General features: G+C 33.6%; 1 protein-coding gene across 3 annotated transcripts in view; it reads left to right on the plus strand.

Moving 5' to 3' along the window:
• Window positions 1-17233, plus strand: part of OXR1 (oxidation resistance 1) — a 433201-nt gene that overhangs the window by 387842 nt on the left and 28126 nt on the right. For all 3 annotated transcript variants that reach the window (XM_034668471.1, XM_034668472.1, XM_034668473.1), the window contains 4 exons: window positions 4535-4719; window positions 7702-8456; window positions 12094-12262; window positions 13948-14110. In XM_034668471.1, coding sequence (XP_034524362.1) covers window positions 4535-4719; window positions 7702-8456; window positions 12094-12262; window positions 13948-14110 — 1272 coding nt within the window. The remainder of the gene's footprint in view (window positions 1-4534; window positions 4720-7701; window positions 8457-12093; window positions 12263-13947; window positions 14111-17233) is intronic.

Below are 17233 nucleotides of genomic sequence, written 5' to 3' on the forward strand. Positions count from 1 at the left end.
AGGATCGTTTGTTCTAGTTCTGTAAAAGAATGCTGGTGGTATTTTGATAGGGATTGCATTAAATGTGTAGATGGTTTTGGGTAGAATAGACGTTTTAACAGTGTTTGTTCTTCCAATCCATGATCATGGCATGTTTTTCCATTTCTTTGTGTCCTCTTCAATTTTTTTGATAAGTGTTCTGTAGTTTTCAGAGTACAGACCTTTAAGAGAGTCTCATTATCATTGATTTTGAACCATTGGATTATGATGTGCCTTGGTGTATTTTTCTGTTTTGCTTAGGATTCACTCAACTTCTTGAATCTGTTCATTTATAGTTTCCATCAGATTTGGAAAATTTGGGGTCATATTTCTTCAAATTTTTTTTCTCTATCCTCTCCTCTTCTTTGGGAACTCCAATTATGCATATATTTAGGCTGCTTGATGTGCCTCATAGCTCATTGATACTCCGTTCTTTTTTTTCTTTCTATTTTGGACATTTTCAGTTGCTATACCTTTAAGTTCGTTTCATGTTTTTCTGCCATGTCTAATTTGCTGTTAATTCTATTGAGCATATTTTTCATCTCTGTAAGTTCAAACTGGCTCTCATATCTTTCTTGTCCATAACTACCATGTACAATCTATCTTCTGTATTCTTGATTATATGGAATATAGTTATAATAATTGTTTTAATGTCTTTCTAATTTTTCTGTCTCACTTCTGGGTTTGTTCCTGTTAATTGACTTTTCTCATTGTGATAAGTCACTTTTTAATTTTTCTTTACATGCCTAGTAATCTTTACTTCGATATCAGATATAAATGTTATCGTCGTGGGTGCTGGATATTTTTATATTTCTCTACATATACTTGTAGTATTTTCTATGACACAGTTGTTTTTTAGAAGCAGTTTGATCATAACATAGCTTAACTTTTGTCAGGCAAGACCAAAGCAACTATAGCTAGTATTTCTCTTTACTGAGACAATGCCCTTCTGAGTTTTCTGGAGCCCTGTAAATTATAAGGGTTTTTTTTTTGCTGTGGTTGGTAAGAATACAAACAAATCCTTTCTCTGTTGACTCTGAATTGTTTCCTCTGCTTCTTTTGAGTGCTGCTGCTTTTCTCGTCCTGGGATAGTTGCCATACATATAGGCAGCATTCAGTGCTCAGCTGGAAACTTGAAAGAAGGCCTCTGCAGATCCCCAAAGCATTCTCAGTTGGGAGTGTTCATCTCTCCTTTCTCTGCCTCTGGCCTGGAACCTCTGCACTCAGTATGCTGAGGCATTTATAGAGTTCATCTTCTTTGTTTTCCCTTATTCAGGTATCATTGTCCAGCATTCCAATAGCTGAAAACAATCATTTCATGTATTGTGTGTGTTTGTGTGTGGTTTTAGTAGATTTAGACACAGTTAGTTCTTGGCTAGAAGCAGAATTTCAGTTGTAACTATTTGAATAAAATTTTTACTTAGGTATCAGAGCAAAGGTAAAGTCATTGGCAGGGTTAGGAACAGCTTATAGCCTGGTGTTCTTGGAAGGTAAACATTTGCTGGAGGCTGGCTCTTCCTGTAAATTCACTGTAAAAAAGGTTATTTATGTAAAAATTGTGGAAATTTATCAACAAAATTATAATGGATTACAGTGGACTTAAGAAAAAAAAAAAGATCAGTAAAAGCTATTCTCTCTGCTGGAATGGATTCCTAAGTCGTAGTTTTTTATCTCCTAGTATTTACAGAAATATTGTAGTGTAAGTAGTAACTTTTACAGACAGACTTTATTTTCTAATAGAAATAATTTCTCCATGGAAGATTAGTCAGGTAATTGCATATAAGGAATTGGCAGTTACTAATACTAAAGAGCAATCTGTGCTTAAAGTTTCTGAAGGTCATATTGATTAAGAAGATATTTTAATTGGAAACCGCTTACTATAATATATTCTTGCTCCTGATAATATGCTCAAATTTATGAAGCAGCATTAAAAAAGAATGAAACAGGATGCTTTAGTTTGAGTTTATGATTTCAAACTTGGTCTCGATTCGATGAATTTGAGCAGTTACTTTGTTAAAAGATTTTTGTGAATTTTATGTTGAAGTAGTGTTTCTCATGGCCAACTCTTGATTTAGAGAGAATAACATCTGACAAAGTACCTGAGTCCTACCTAGAGTCAGGAAAGAAACTTGGAGAATTCATTAGCACATCTGCAATAGCAGTAAATATGGGTGAATTCCTGCAAAGTAACATTACCAGACGGGTCAGTATAGTGTTAAGAGGTAGGGCTTTAAACCTCTTCTAAGAAATAGAAGCACAATTCTGAGAGGCATTTCAAATGATTTCTGTAGTTACACTACCAAAAGCAAGAGTATTATAGTATTAACAGGTTTAGTGAATTAATGCATTATCATTAATACTGGGCCTTTTCTATTCTATATACCTGGTAGTCATCGTCTTTGCAAAGATATTCTGAAGTGAAAGATGATATGTAATGTTATACCAGTAAATCTAATAATATACTATTATCATGTGGTTTCAACTCATTTATGGAACATAAGAAGTAGGAAGATCGGTTAGGAGAAGAAAGGGAAGAAGGAGGGGGGGTAAACAGAAGGGGGAATGAACCATGAGAGACTATGGACTCTGGGAAACAAACTGAGGGCTTTAGAGGGGAGAGGGGTGGGGGATTGGGATAGACTAGTGATGGGTATTAAGGAGGGCACGTATTGTGTGGTGCGCTGCGTGTTATACACAAGTAATGAATCATGGAACTTTACATCAAAAACTTGGAATGTACTGTATGGTGACTAACGTAACAATAAAAAATTATTATAAAAAAATAATATACTGTTATTTAAAACTAATGCTTAAATGAAATTTATGAAATCAAGAATGAAGTGAGGTCTTTCAGAGACCTGGTGTTTGCTTTCCTCAATTCTTACTGATTACTTGGTTTTATTTCTCAAATAACTTAAGATTATAGAAGGTGAGAAAGAGTAAGGGAAGATAGAGAATCAGAAACCTTTAAGATTTTTTTACATTGTATATGCTCTACTCTTGATTGTCTTTGTTTCTTGGATTTTCCTTAGCAGTGTAAATGTCCTTACAACATACCTCACCATCTCTCTTTGACTTGTGTTGGCATGTGATCCAGGAATGCAAATTCATAGATTATATGGATCTATTTAGAATATCCATCAAAATATGATCAGGTCATGGTTTATATAGAGTTTCTCCTTATTTAGGTAGTCCCTGGTCTGAACTAAAAAAAAAAAAAATGCTGTTTAGAGTTTCAGATCGTTTCCCTTTTTCCCACTGAAATGCATACACACATGCATATCCTTCTGTCCAGTATAGCATGCAGTTACTACAAATGATAAGCATGTTTTATTACCTTGAACATATGCAGTAACTTTCTTCCAGACAGGTGACCATTTTAAGTAGAGTTTTCTATTTTTACTGTTTTACTTGATTGTTTTTAACAGTAGTATCTTTCATAACTTAAGTTTTATATTCTTAAAGTTAAGCCAGGTAAATTTACAGAGCTGAATATGGATTTTGAAGGAGGATGTTACACCAAATCAAGCAGGATTTAAGTTTTTCTTTTCCTTAATAGCTTCAGAGAAAAGACAGGACAGCTTTGAAGTAACTACTGAGTTTATTTTTAGAATTCTGTCTGGCTCTTCATTTTTACACTTACAGAATATAGTAGAATAGGAGTTAAAAATTGGATTAAGGAATATTTAGCTCCTGAGTTGGAGTGACTGTAGTTTAGACTCAAATGTGGAGGGATTTTAGTAAAAGGTATAGACTGCCTGAATTTTGAATCTTTGTTCTACCACTTATATTAGCTATGTTATTTGTTACTTAGGATAAGTTGCCTAGCTTCTCACAGCCTTAATTTTCCTATTTGTATAATCATCTCATAGCTTGCTTGTGAAGATCAAATAACAATAATGTGTGTAAAGCGTGATACATACAAAGCTTTCAATAAGTATTAACTAATAATTAGTAGATTGGCTTCCTATGGACTTCAGGTTCCTCGTTTCTAAAGCAAGAGGTTGGACTCTTCATATTTATATTGCTGCTTATATAAATGTATTTAAAATTTCATAACTTTTCATGATTAAGATGATTACTGTATACCCTAGAAGTCATCTAATCTACCTACTACAGATGAAGACAGTGAGGCCCAGAAGCTTTGCATGCCCAAAATCAGATAGCTAGGTAGTTAACAGAGTCAGTTGAAACAGATTTTTTAAGACATTTTAAAAAAATTATGCTCTTTTTCTTTTATAGTGGATTGAATTATCAACACATTATTTATTAAACCTGTTTGTGTATATGGAACTATATTTGTTACCTGTAGTGAGGGAACAACACAGGAAACAATGCAAATTAATGTAAAACATAATGAAAAAATATTTTCCTGAGAATGTCCTAGTGCTTGGATATACTACTTTTATATATAACAGATGGCCTAACATCAGAAGAAAATTAGTAAAAACAGCTAGAGTACTTTTTGAAAATTTAAAATGTGAGCATTAAATGTCATTTTCTTTTTTCATCTTAGGGCACAGTCAGTGGTGTGCTGCTAGTTACACCAAATAATATAATGTTTGATCCACATAAAACTGACCCTTTGGTTCAAGAGAATGGCTGTGAGGAATATGGCATCATGTGTCCAATGGAAGAGGTGATGTCAGCTGCAATGTACAAAGAAATTTTGGATAGCAAAATAAAGGAATCCTTACCCATGTAAGATTGATATTTATACTCCTTTGGAATCTTATTACATCTAGACTGTGGTTTAATACTCTTAAGTATTTTCTTTTAAGTATTTATTATTAGTTTTATTAAAACTGCTTTTCATTTTATCAACAATGAAAAAATTTAGTATTGAAAAGATTATTTTTAACACACCCTTAAATAATTAGGAATTGTTCTAGATTTACATTTGCATATTTGGTCAGGGAACTGGATATTTAAAAGTAACCTATAAACCTTATTTAATTTAGTGTTTACCAGCCCTTTTTATTCACAGCATTCAGACTTCTAAATTATTTCTGTGATTAAGGTAATATAAGTAAACTAGGGTAGCTTTCAAATTTTTCTTAGAAGAGCCTGAAAAGTCTGGTGTGGGATTTGAGGAGAGCCCATGAGCATCCTTCTCCCTCAGTTAACCTTGAAAGAGTTATGCTTGGAATATACTGGTCAAGGGATTCATGTGATTCAAATAACATAGTTGTGAGACTGCAGCTCAGCACAGCCTTTGAAAGTAATGTGCTTGGCCAAAGGAATGACCAGAAAGTAAAGGGAGGAATAAGAAATAAAAGGAGGGGCGCCTGGGTGGCGCAGTCGTTAAGCTTCTGCCTTCAGCTCGGGGCGGGATCCCGTTGTTCCGGATCAAGTCCTACATCGGGCTCCTCCACTGGGAGCCTGCTTCTTCCTCTCCCACTCCCCTGCTGTGTTCCCTCTCTTGCTGACTGTCTCTCTGTCAAATAAATAAATAAAATCTTAAAAAAAAAAAAAAAGAAGAAGAAAGTAGTACTCAAAGAAAGAAATGAGAACAGAATACTCCCCATTCCTCCACACATAATTTGTCAACAGTTTAAAAACTGGCTTCACTTTAATGGGTACTGAGATTTATATCCCTTAATTAGCCCACAGGGATGTGGATCATTGTTTGAAAATTAACCCTTATGGTACAGAACTGCTTCTGTAGGAGAAGAGCAAATTATTTTTGTTTCTGAGGCAGAGTACGTGAGTTGTTAGGATACCTGTGGTAGAATAAAATCCCTTATTCAGAAAGTCTCCATTATACCTTCCACCCAATAGATATTATTTTGGCTTGGTAAACTCATCCGTAGAGGTGCAGGTAATTACTAGAATATCCTCTACTTTCGTTATTTTTACAGATCATCATCTAAAGTCACTTTCAGGAAATAAGTATTATTGGGGTGGGTGGAAGGATGAGACAAAGGTGAAGGATTAAAGGATTAGATTAAAAAAGAAATAAGATTACACACACACACACACACACACACACACACACACACGCACGCATATTGTCAGTCACTGTGAAATTCACTTTCTTTTGCCCTGCTTTTCTATTTTAATTATGATACTTTGGGATTCTCTTATGCTGAGTGATCTGTAAGTATTCCACTAAGATGCTGTAGGGCTCCTCTTCTTGCAAATCACTGTTATATTATTTAGAATGTCCCTGGAAAGACCATGTATTTGATCCAGACATTAAAGAAAATTCCTCCAAAAAGAAGTATCTTTCAGTCCTGCCTTGTGAATTAATTAAAAACACGATTTGGCAGCGAATTAGATAAATAAAGTAAGTAGTTTAGCAGAGTAATGTCATGTGTAACAATACTGAGGCATAAGATTTGATTGATTTTCTTCTTCTACTTGGAAAGTTGATTTCAGAGGCATTGTTCGAGAACTGTGTTAAGCAGTAGCAATATCATTGGCATAAATATCTAGTTTCAGCCTATTAACTCTGAAGGTTTTACAGCCCTTATTCAAACATGTATCTTCTTATATTTGTTAAGTTTATCTCTTACCTAATGGTCTTCTTAAATGTACACATACAGTTTCTCAAAACTTTTGCCTTTTGCTAAGTTCCAAGACCCTTTCTATGCAATTTGAGTGGATCACCAGTAGATGACACTATTACATTTTTAATAGCACAAATTAGATGTTTGTGTTTCTTATGGCGAATCAGAGGCAAGGGAGACAAGACAGACACGAATTGGAATTCAACTGATATCTTTTTAAAAAATAAATTTTTACCTATTTTAGTTATAAAATGTTATCCATACTCGTCATATAAAATTTGAAAAATGCTACAAAGAAAGAATAAAACAGAAGAGTTACCCAGCTTCACCATCCAGAGACAGCCAATTATTTTTGTTTCGACTTACCTATTCTTAAACTTACATAAATGTTAGTAGATTTTCCACTAAGAACTCATGTTAATTTCCTTTTGTCACAAACTACTTTTTAACCATCATTTTAAATTTCTGACTTTCACTTCATTCTTTAGATGTTTGTACTGCCTCCTTCTAGAATTTAAACTAACTTTGAACGTTAGTGCTTATATATATAAATGCCATTAAACATGGAAATCTTGATAGAATTATGAACCATTCACATATCTAGTATTTAAACCTTTAGCTGAACAAGTTCTTTCTGAATTAAGAGTTGTTGCTGGTAACCTGAAGAATTCCTGTATTTTTGCCTCAAGTTTTATTCCAGTTGGTCTTCAGGTTTGCATTTAAGCTGTATATTTTAGTGTAATCTGTATTTAAATGTAAATAAGCACTATGTGTTTGTGTGTGTCCATGTGTGTAATAATCAATGTATTTTTTCTTAAGACATTTAAAATTTTAATCAAAATTTTATCTAAGCTTATTTTCCATATTCCAGTAATGAATAAATTTTAGTGTAGAATTACAGCTTCACCCAAAACTTAGATTTCCAACTTCTTTTCAGGTAGATTAATTCAGGAAATCTTCTGTTGGTGTTTCCCAGATCTCAAGAAATCATTGCAAAAGTTTGACTTAATTACTTGGTCTATCTATATAAATCAAATTTTTGATATGCTATTGAGATATATACTATGCCCTTTCCTAGAAACCTTTTTGGTGATAACTAATTCAGTGTTACATTTGTGGGAAATAAAATGCAATTTAAAAAGTAACAACTTTTAATTTTGTTTACTGACAGAGAGATAGATCAGGTATCAGGAAGGGACTTCTGCCATTTAAAGAAAATGACGAGAAGTCATACTGATGAAATAGACTCCAGAACCCGCGACGCAGGTAACGATAGTGCCAGCACAGCTCCGAGGAGCACCGAGGAGTCTCTTTCGGAGGACGTGTTCACAGAATCAGAACTCTCTCCCATCCGGGAGGAGCTTGTCTCTTCAGATGAACTTCGACGAGATAAATCATCTGGTGCGTCCTCAGAATCTGTGCAAGCTGTCAATCAGAGTGGCGTAGGACGTTTAACAGCCACATCAGAGTCTGCTAATATGCCTGGTCACTTAAAATCTGATTCCGGACATTCTACAAATGAAGTTGGGACTACTTCTCTTAAAACAGATTTAAATAATCTTGAAAAGGCCACTAAGGAAGATCAGGCGACAGATAATTTTCAGGAAATATCAGCCCGTAACGAACAAAGCACAAGTGTAAAAGGTAAGACAGACCAGGATCTTCTTAATGAGAATTCACTACATCAAGAAGAGGGTGAAAAAGAAAGTATGCCTTGTGGGGAAGCAGCAGATTTTAAACAAAAGCAAACTGTCAACAAAGGAAAACAAGGAAAGGAGCAAAATCAGGACTCAGAGACTGAGGTGGAAGAGCTACGGAAACTCTGGAAAACCCATACTATGCAACAGACTAAACAGCAAAGGGAAAATATTCAACAGGTGTCACAAAAAGAAATTAAGCATAAAATAGCAACTGCTGACATAGAAGGTGAGTGTTAAGGAATATATAAAGTTAATTCATCTTACTGCATATTGTCTCCCTAGTTCCCCACATACTAAAAAGCTGCTGTATCTTATGCCACTCTGAAGGGTGATCTAGTGGCCCTTGACTGATGTTTCTCTGGGGATAAGTATATGGTCTCTAGTTCCTAATCTAGGGCTTTTCTTCTCCCATGGTGGATTGTACACATAAAGAGAGTCTTTTCTACCGTGTTCAGATACTACTGATTCATTATGTTCTGTCTTTAAACAATTTCTTGAAAATGCACACAAGCTCTGTAAAAACCTTTGATTTCTCCATTTTCTCTTAATTCTTGGTGTGTTACCCCATTAAATTTTTTTCACTGCACATAAAATATTATAATTGCAGTTTTTAATTGCCAAAGTTTGTAATTCTACCTTTTTTTAAGAAAGTGCAATTAGACATAAAAATTTATTTCTTAAATTATTCCAAGTATCCAGAAGTTCATCATTGTCTGATTAAATGTTTTCCTTTAAAAAACACCAAGGATAAATTAAAAAACCATTTCTCGTTCAGTTTTAGTTTTTAGTACTATTTACTTATGAAAATTATAGTAATAAACTCTGTTTTATTTCTAATATACAGCAACTTACCCTTAATACATAACGGATTAAATGGGGTATAGTTCAGGTATCTAAGCTAACATTTGTTATATTCTATTAAAATACTGATTCCAAATCAATCCAATTTGCATATGAACTTCTTAAACTCAAAAGTAATGTATTGCTAAAATATATATAAAATTGACCATAGTAACCATTTTTAAGTGTAAAATTTAGTGGCGTTAAGTACCTTCACATTGTTGTGCAACCATCACCACTATCCATTTCCAGAACTTTTTCATCTTTCCAAACAGAAACTGTACCCATTAAATAGTAACTCCTCCATCTTTCCTCCCCTTTGCTTCTGGCTTCCAGCATTCTACTCTTTGTCTCTGTGAACTTTTGTCTCTATACAAGGCACCTCATATAAGTGGAATCATACAGTGTTCTTTTGTGTGTGGCTTATTTCCCTTAGGAGAATGCCTTTAAGTTCATCTATGTTGTAGCATGTTTCAGAAATTCCTTCCTTTTAAAAGCTTCACAATATTCCAGTATACAGTTGACCCATGAACAACGTGGGTTTGAACTGTGCAGGTCTACTTATGCACAGTTTTTTAATACAGTACAGTACTGTGAATGTATTTTTTCTTCCTTATGATTTTCTCAGCATTTTCTTTTCTCTAGCTTACTGTATTGTGAGAATACGGTATATAATACATGTAGTATACAAAAACGTGTGAATCAGCTGTTGATGTTATTGGTAAAGCTTCCAGTCAACAGTAGGCTATTAGTAGTTAAGTTTCTGGGGAGTCAAAAGTTATACTCAGATTTTTGACTTTGGGGGTTCCATGTCCCTATCCCCTTCATCATTCAGTGGTCAACTTTACATACCACATTTTCTTTATTCATTTGTTAATGTACATTTGGATGTTTCTACCTTTCGGCTATTGTGAATAATCCTGCTATGAACATTGGAGTACAAATATCTGTTCGAATCTCTCATTTCAGTTTTTTTGGATATATACCCAAAAGTGGATTTGCTAGTTCCTATGCTAATTCTGTGTTTAATTTAATTTTGAGGAACCCCCAATCTGTTTTCTACAGTGGCTGCTTATTTTATATTCCCACCAACAATACACAGAATTTTGGTTCAGTTTTTAAAATACCTGTACTGAATTTTCTTTACACCATCTTTTTTAGATATCCTGATGATATTCAGTAGATGTTAAAGAATTAATTTACTTGAAGAAAATTCTATAAAAGATTGAATAATTCTTTTTTAATACCTTTTTCTTTATTCAGAACTAATGACTTCATTAAAGAACATTTGACAAATATAGGAGATTTTTAGATAATTTATAAAAATTACCTGAAATTCATCAATGAAATAATCATTATTAACATTTGGTATATTTATCTGTGATTTTTGGTGTGCATGTGTATATACATACACATTTAAATACAGATGTATACTGTCTTGGTATTTGTATGTATCCATATGTATTTTTTTTTAAAGATTTTTTTATTTATTTATGCGACAGAGAGAGATAGAGACAGCCAGCGAGAGAGGGAACACAAGCAGGGGGAGTGGGAGAGGAAGAAGCAGGCTCCCAGCGGAGGAGCCTAATATGGGGCTCGATCCCACAACGCCAGGATCACGCCCTGAGCCGAAGGCAGACGCTTAACTGCTGTGCCACCCAGGCGCCCCCATATGTATTTTTTATATAAAATTAAGATTATACTGTTGTATCCTTTTTTCACTTAACATTTTATGTCATGAATAATTTTCCATGTCATTCTAGTTTTTTGAAAATATGGCTATTAATGGCCCTGTATTTTAACCATTTCTATACTGTTAAGACATTCAGTTGTTATTAACAATTCATATTAAGATATTTCCTATCTTGGGTATTATAAAGAATGCTAGTGTGAATGTCTTTATTTGCTATCTTTGTGTCTGATGGTTGCCTTATATTTTGAAATCCTTGAAAAAAATAAAGTGAGGGGTTCTGTTTAACCTAATGTGGTAGAATGCTTTCATTTTAGTGGGTTTGTTGGTGTATGGGATTAGATGAGGAGGGAGCGCCTATTATGACAAAATACTAAAGGAGAAAAATTGGTAAGTTTAGATATCGATGTACCTGTATTATCATTTGAGTTCTTTTTGAGGGGAGAGGGAATGAAAATTTAAGTAACTAATTTTAAGTAACTTGAGGTCCCATAGTAGGGAAGTATTCCACATTTCTGATCTTTAGTGACTTTATAATATAACAACATGGTTTAGTAAATATACAACTGTGGAAGATAATTATGGGGAAAATGGTAAAAGTTCACTCTTTTAATCAGATGTAAATATTGAGGCTCGAATAGATTTATGCACCTTGCACAGGCCATGACTAGTACCCAGTTTTCTTGATTATAAATAAGTGCTTTTTCTTCCACAGTATGCCACCTTCATAAGGTAATAATGTCCAGAATCCTGAATTCAGTCATAGTGTCAGACCCTCAGTATACCATATGTCAGCATCTCTGTTTGGAAGAATTAGAGATAATTCATAATAAACTGTCCAAACAGATGGCTGAATCCAGGTTATTGTTGATTGTTTTATCGTACCTCATATATAGGGAAAAGCTTCAGAAACATTTTTTTTTATTAAATTTTTGTCTGTAGTAACTATATTAAAGTAAACCTTTAAAGATTCTACAAATGTGTTTAGATGTTATTCTAGAAGGCTGATAGAGTATATGCAGAAAGTTATATATGTGCATGTAATTACTTTAATATAGTTGTTCCAAGCAAAAATTTAATGCAAGAATTCCTAAAACTTTCCCCGTTTTTCCTGATATGCGTATACATAATTTTAGTTCATAACTTGGGTGCTAGTTTATGAATCTTGTTGGAAGAAAATAAAAGTTATTTAAAAGAATTCATCTAAGTGACTGTCAGTAAATTAAATTTTATTCTGTATTATCAGAAATTTGGAGGTAAACATCACTTAATCCAAATTATTTAAGCATAGTGTAGGTGAATTGAATAAGCTCTGTTTGTATCTCATTTCTAGGTTCTGCACTTTTAAAAGAAAAGAGAAGGCATCGATTACATAAGTTCTTATGTCTCAGAGTTGGAAAACCAATGAGGAAAACATTTGTGTCTCAAGCAAGTGCAACAATGCAACAGTATGCACAGAGAGATAAGAAACATGAATATTGGTTTGCTGTGCCACAAGAAAGGTAAAAAAACAAAAACTCAAAAACATTATTGAGATTCCTTGAATTAAAACGATCTTATATAACACCAGTGGAAGAGCATTTTTAAAAAACAGTTTATGATTAAAACCTGGCATTAAATCTTTCTTAAATTATTTTTTTAAAGCTTTATTTATTTGAAAGGAAAAGAGCACGCGCCCCATGGACGCACACAAGCGCAGGAGTTGGGGGAGGGGCAGAGGGAGAGAATCTTCAAGGAGACTCTCTTCTGAGTGTAGAACACAACTCCAGGGTTGGATCTCAAGACCCATGAGATCATGACCTCAGCCTAAACCAGTAGTCAGAGATGCTTAACTGACCGAGCCATTAGGCACCCCTTAAAATTATTTAGCTCCTATTTTGTACTTTTTAATTTACACCACTTAAAATTTTATTGCTCTTTTTTATTTAATACAAAAAAAAAAAAAGTAAATGTGTACCTAGTTTTAGTGGTAAAGAAACCTAGTTAAAATGTCTTAGAGAAGGAGGCAAACCATAAGAGACTCTTAACTATAGAGACCAAACTGAGGGTTGCTGGGAGCTAAATGGGTGATGGGGTATTAAGGAGGGCACTTGTTGTGATAAGCACAGGGTGCTGTATATAAGTGATGAATCACTGAATTCTACACCTGAAACCAATATTGCACAATATGTTAACTAACTAGAATTTAAATAAAAACTTTAAAAAAAATGTCTTAGAGCAAGAAGGTTCCTGAAAATATTAAACAGTATGGCCACTACCTCAAGGCAGGTAATGATATATAATCCCTTTTTAAAATTCAATTATCCATGCTAATTAACAGCCTAGAAAACATAGATATTTGAAATGTGTGTTTGATCCTCAAATAAGTTTATCAGGGATTTAACTATCTTTTGTAACAGGTTTTGCTATAGTAAACAAAATTGAAAATGGGAGCGAGAGACTTAGAAGATTAGATCATCTATCCCTGAACCAATAATACATTGTGTGTTCCTGGTATAACTTAAAAGTTAAACACATTAAATTTCTATTAACTTGGGAAAATTCTGTATAATGTCCAGGTTTTAAAATATGCAGTTAGTAGGGGCGCCTGGGTGGCACAGCGGTTAAGCGTCTGCCTTCGGCTCAGGGCGTGATCCCGGCGTTACGGGATCGAGCCCCACGTCAGGCTCCTCTGCTATGAGCCTGCTTCTTCCTCTCCCACCTCCCCCTGCTTGTGTTCCCTCTCTCGCTGGCTGTCTCTATCTCTGTCCAATAAATAAATAAAATCTTTAAAAAAAAAATTAAAAAAAATAAAATATGCAGTTAGTAAATTGTTTAATCATATTTTAGATAATCAGGTTATTGTGAGAGGTCACAATTGCTGGTTCAGTTTCCTTTCCCATCACTAGTTTCTTTAAAGATTAAAAAAAAAAATTACCATGGATAACATCTGAGCTTACTCAAAAGCATGCTGAAGAAATCTTAGTTTTTCTCAGAACAACTTGACACAGTGGAGTAAATTTTTTTAAGTTAAGTTAATGTCTTCTTGCCATTAGGCTTCGTTATCTTTTTTAAATATTTAAAGCATAGTATATGTTGTATTTTAAATCCTCAAGTTTTGTGAAGTTATTTAACAAATGACATTTTGTAATTATTACCAGGAGCACAGAATAGTAGGTCTTTTATTAACAGTCACATGTTCTAACAGGACGGACCACTTGTATGCCTTCTTCATTCAATGGAGCCCAGAAATATATGCAGAAGATACTGGTGAATATACCAGAGAACCTGGATTTATAGTAGTGAAAAAGATTGAAGAATCTGAAACAAATGAGGATTCTACTAATGAAGCAGCAGCCAGAGAATGGGAGGTAAGGAGAAAAATGTGAAGATTTCATTGATCTTTTTACTCTGTGTGAATTTATAGGTAGTACAGGCAGAGTACAAGTGATCTTTGTACAAAAGAGTAATTTTTAAAGGTTTACTGTCCATGTGTTTATTGAACGAATCTGATTAGTAACCTTGGTTTTTGTTTTTTTCTTTCTGTTTATCATTTTCCTTTTTCCTTGTAATATTAGAGAGGCAACTGATTGGCAATAAAATGACTTTTATTGAGTGCATTTTAGAATATTAATTGCTGTTTTACTAATTTTATAAAACATTTATTTCTTATCGGATTCATTTTAATATTACCTCCTGCATAGAAGAAGTGCACCATTCAACACATTCATGCCAGTTAGCATTCCTTTCTAAGTCCTTACCCAAGCATTATTTTGAAATGAATTTACAGTAATGCTGGGGAAGCTGATACCGTTTTACAAAGTGTAAAAATTTCATATGCTCAGATTTACTGAACTTATTTAAAGGGCCAGAATAACACTAACTTTCTGTAACCACTTAAAGATTCATCTTTTAATATTGCATATCATGTTTTTACATGCATTATCTTATCAAAATGATAAGGTGACAAAATCTGGTTTTTCTGTTCTGGTTGCCTGGATAAATGTCTTCTTGATCCATTAGAAAATATAGAGCAGATGCTAAAATGTGATATTAAACAGGATTAAATTTTGTCAGTCATTTGGTGTTAATGTTTGTGGTTGTTTATGTGATATGAATTTATTGTGCATGTACTTCATGTATAATGATTGAAGGTATACATGGCATGTCTTTCAACCTGATTGTGACTTGTCTAAGTTCATTCTGTGTGGTATATACAGCATCAGTTTCTACTGTAGCTCCAATACAACGAAGGGAAAGAGGTAGCATATACTGAGCATTTATTTTGGGTTCTTTTAATACTTAAACCAATGTTATTAATCTTCATACCAGCTTTATTCACAATAGGCCCTAAACTGGAAACAGTCTGAATGTCTGTCAGCAGAAGAATGGATAAATAAATTTGGGAATATTCATAAAATTCCATTTAACTTAGCAATAAAAAAGATCTACTTGCACAGGCAGCAACATGGATGAATCTCATGGATCATGTGTTTTATTAAACCAAGCCGGGCATAAAAGAATATATACTGTGTAATTGCGTTTACGTGAAGTTCAACAGGGTACAACTCATCAAAAGTCCATCAGACTGCCTGCTTCTAGGGGTTGAGGGAGTTGCTGGGGACAAGAGGGAACTTTATAGAGTACTGGAAGATATTCTGTATTTTTCCTCGGTGATGGTTAGTTGCATGGATGTTTACATATGTAAAATCCCTGTGTATTTAAAATTAGCTTTAGGAAGCTTTTAAAATAGCTCAGATGATCAAAGGTGGGTCTTGTACCAGGGTAGCAACAGTTGAAGGTAGAGTGGAAGGTGATGAAATTAAGTTTTTTAAACAGGTATAACCTAGCTATTAAGACAGGATTTAATGACAACTCGGTAACAGTGGAGTTTCTAACTTGGGCGGCGAGGAGGGTTGCAATAATTTCAATCAAATAAGGGACTTTTCTCCTTTGGGGTTGGAGCACTTAACCTTGGAAATAGTAGACTATCACTATTGATTGATTTATTGACTTTATTGATTCAAAGGAACTGCCTCAGTTCTTGTGGCAGATTCTGCAGGTTATAATTTCTGGAGAAAAAATAAACATCTTCTCACCTGTTTTCAACCAGAATTAATTCAAATAAAAAGGAAATTGTAGAGAAAAAAATTAATTTTAGAAACTTTTTGCTGCATCGTCTAGGAACACTGCTGTAGTATTTAAGACGGTAGCCACATCTTTATTATGTGGCTTTTGAGTACTTGAAATGTGGCTGATGCAACTAAGGAAATGAATTTTTAATTTTACTTACTTTCAGTTAAATTTTAAAATGGATACTTGATTCAGTTGTTGGATAAGTTTTTTTATACATTTGGAACAACTAGGATATATGAGTTTACTTTTTCAACTATAAGTTTTATGAAATCTTAATAAACCTAAATCTAAGCAGCATCAGGTATTTCCTGTGAAAATTTAATATATGAATTGAGAAGTGCTAATGTAAAATATACTAATTCCTATAGATACAATAGCTACTACCCACATGTAGCTATTTAACACTTTTGAAATGTGGCTAGTCTGAATTGAGATGTTCTGTAAATATAAAATATACATTGGATTTTAAAGATTTAGAATTAAAAGAAAAAAGTATAAAATATCATTAATTTTCAGTGACAGTATTTTAGATATATTGAGTTAAATAAAAATCAAAATTAACTTTTTTTTAAATGTGGTTACTAGAAAATTTATAATTATATATGTTATGCATTGCGTTTCTCTTGTACCATGCTGGTCTAGTGCCTGATGGTTACTAAGTGCCTAAATAAAAAGCATTTTTTTTTTCATCCAAAGTCCATTGTTTATATTAGGGTTCACTCTTGGTGAACAAATATATAATGATATAAAAAGTATTTTAAATGTTAATGTTTTAAAAATGGAATTTTTTTAGAGCACTTAATGTAAAATAAAAGTACTTCAAAATGTGAAGTGCTTGCTGTTTGGGAGCTTTCTTCTGTGTCAGGGTGGAGAATAGGTGACTAGAGAATGTAGGATGAATTTATTATGGCTGCCAACTTCGACATCAGTCTGTTGAGTAGAGCAGCTAGTGATTCTTAGAAGATCAGTATTCCTAACCGCTGTTTAGGCAGAAACATATTGCTAACCAGAAATTCATACATTGTGAAAATTTTTGCATATGATTAATTTACTCTGCTTCACTTTCTCTTCTGTGTCCCTCCTGTCCTTCTCCCAATGTAAGCACCAGAGGGCAGGGGCTGTTGTCAGTTTCATATGACTATATGTTCAGAGCTAAGAACAATGCAAGCATATAATTCATTGTCAATAGATATTATCTTACTGTTATTTACTCGATTAATGAATAAATTTGGGCAAAGATTAGAATGGGATATAAAACTTTAACTCATCTTCCAAGATGGTCTTCATCCTAAAATAAGTTTTTATGTCAGTTGTAGTAAATATTTTGTCATAAATTTATAGACTCTCAAAGTTGGAAT

Source organism: Ailuropoda melanoleuca, chromosome 9, assembly GCF_002007445.2.
Source record: "Ailuropoda melanoleuca isolate Jingjing chromosome 9, ASM200744v2, whole genome shotgun sequence".
Classification (NCBI taxonomy): domain Eukaryota; kingdom Metazoa; phylum Chordata; class Mammalia; order Carnivora; family Ursidae; genus Ailuropoda; species Ailuropoda melanoleuca.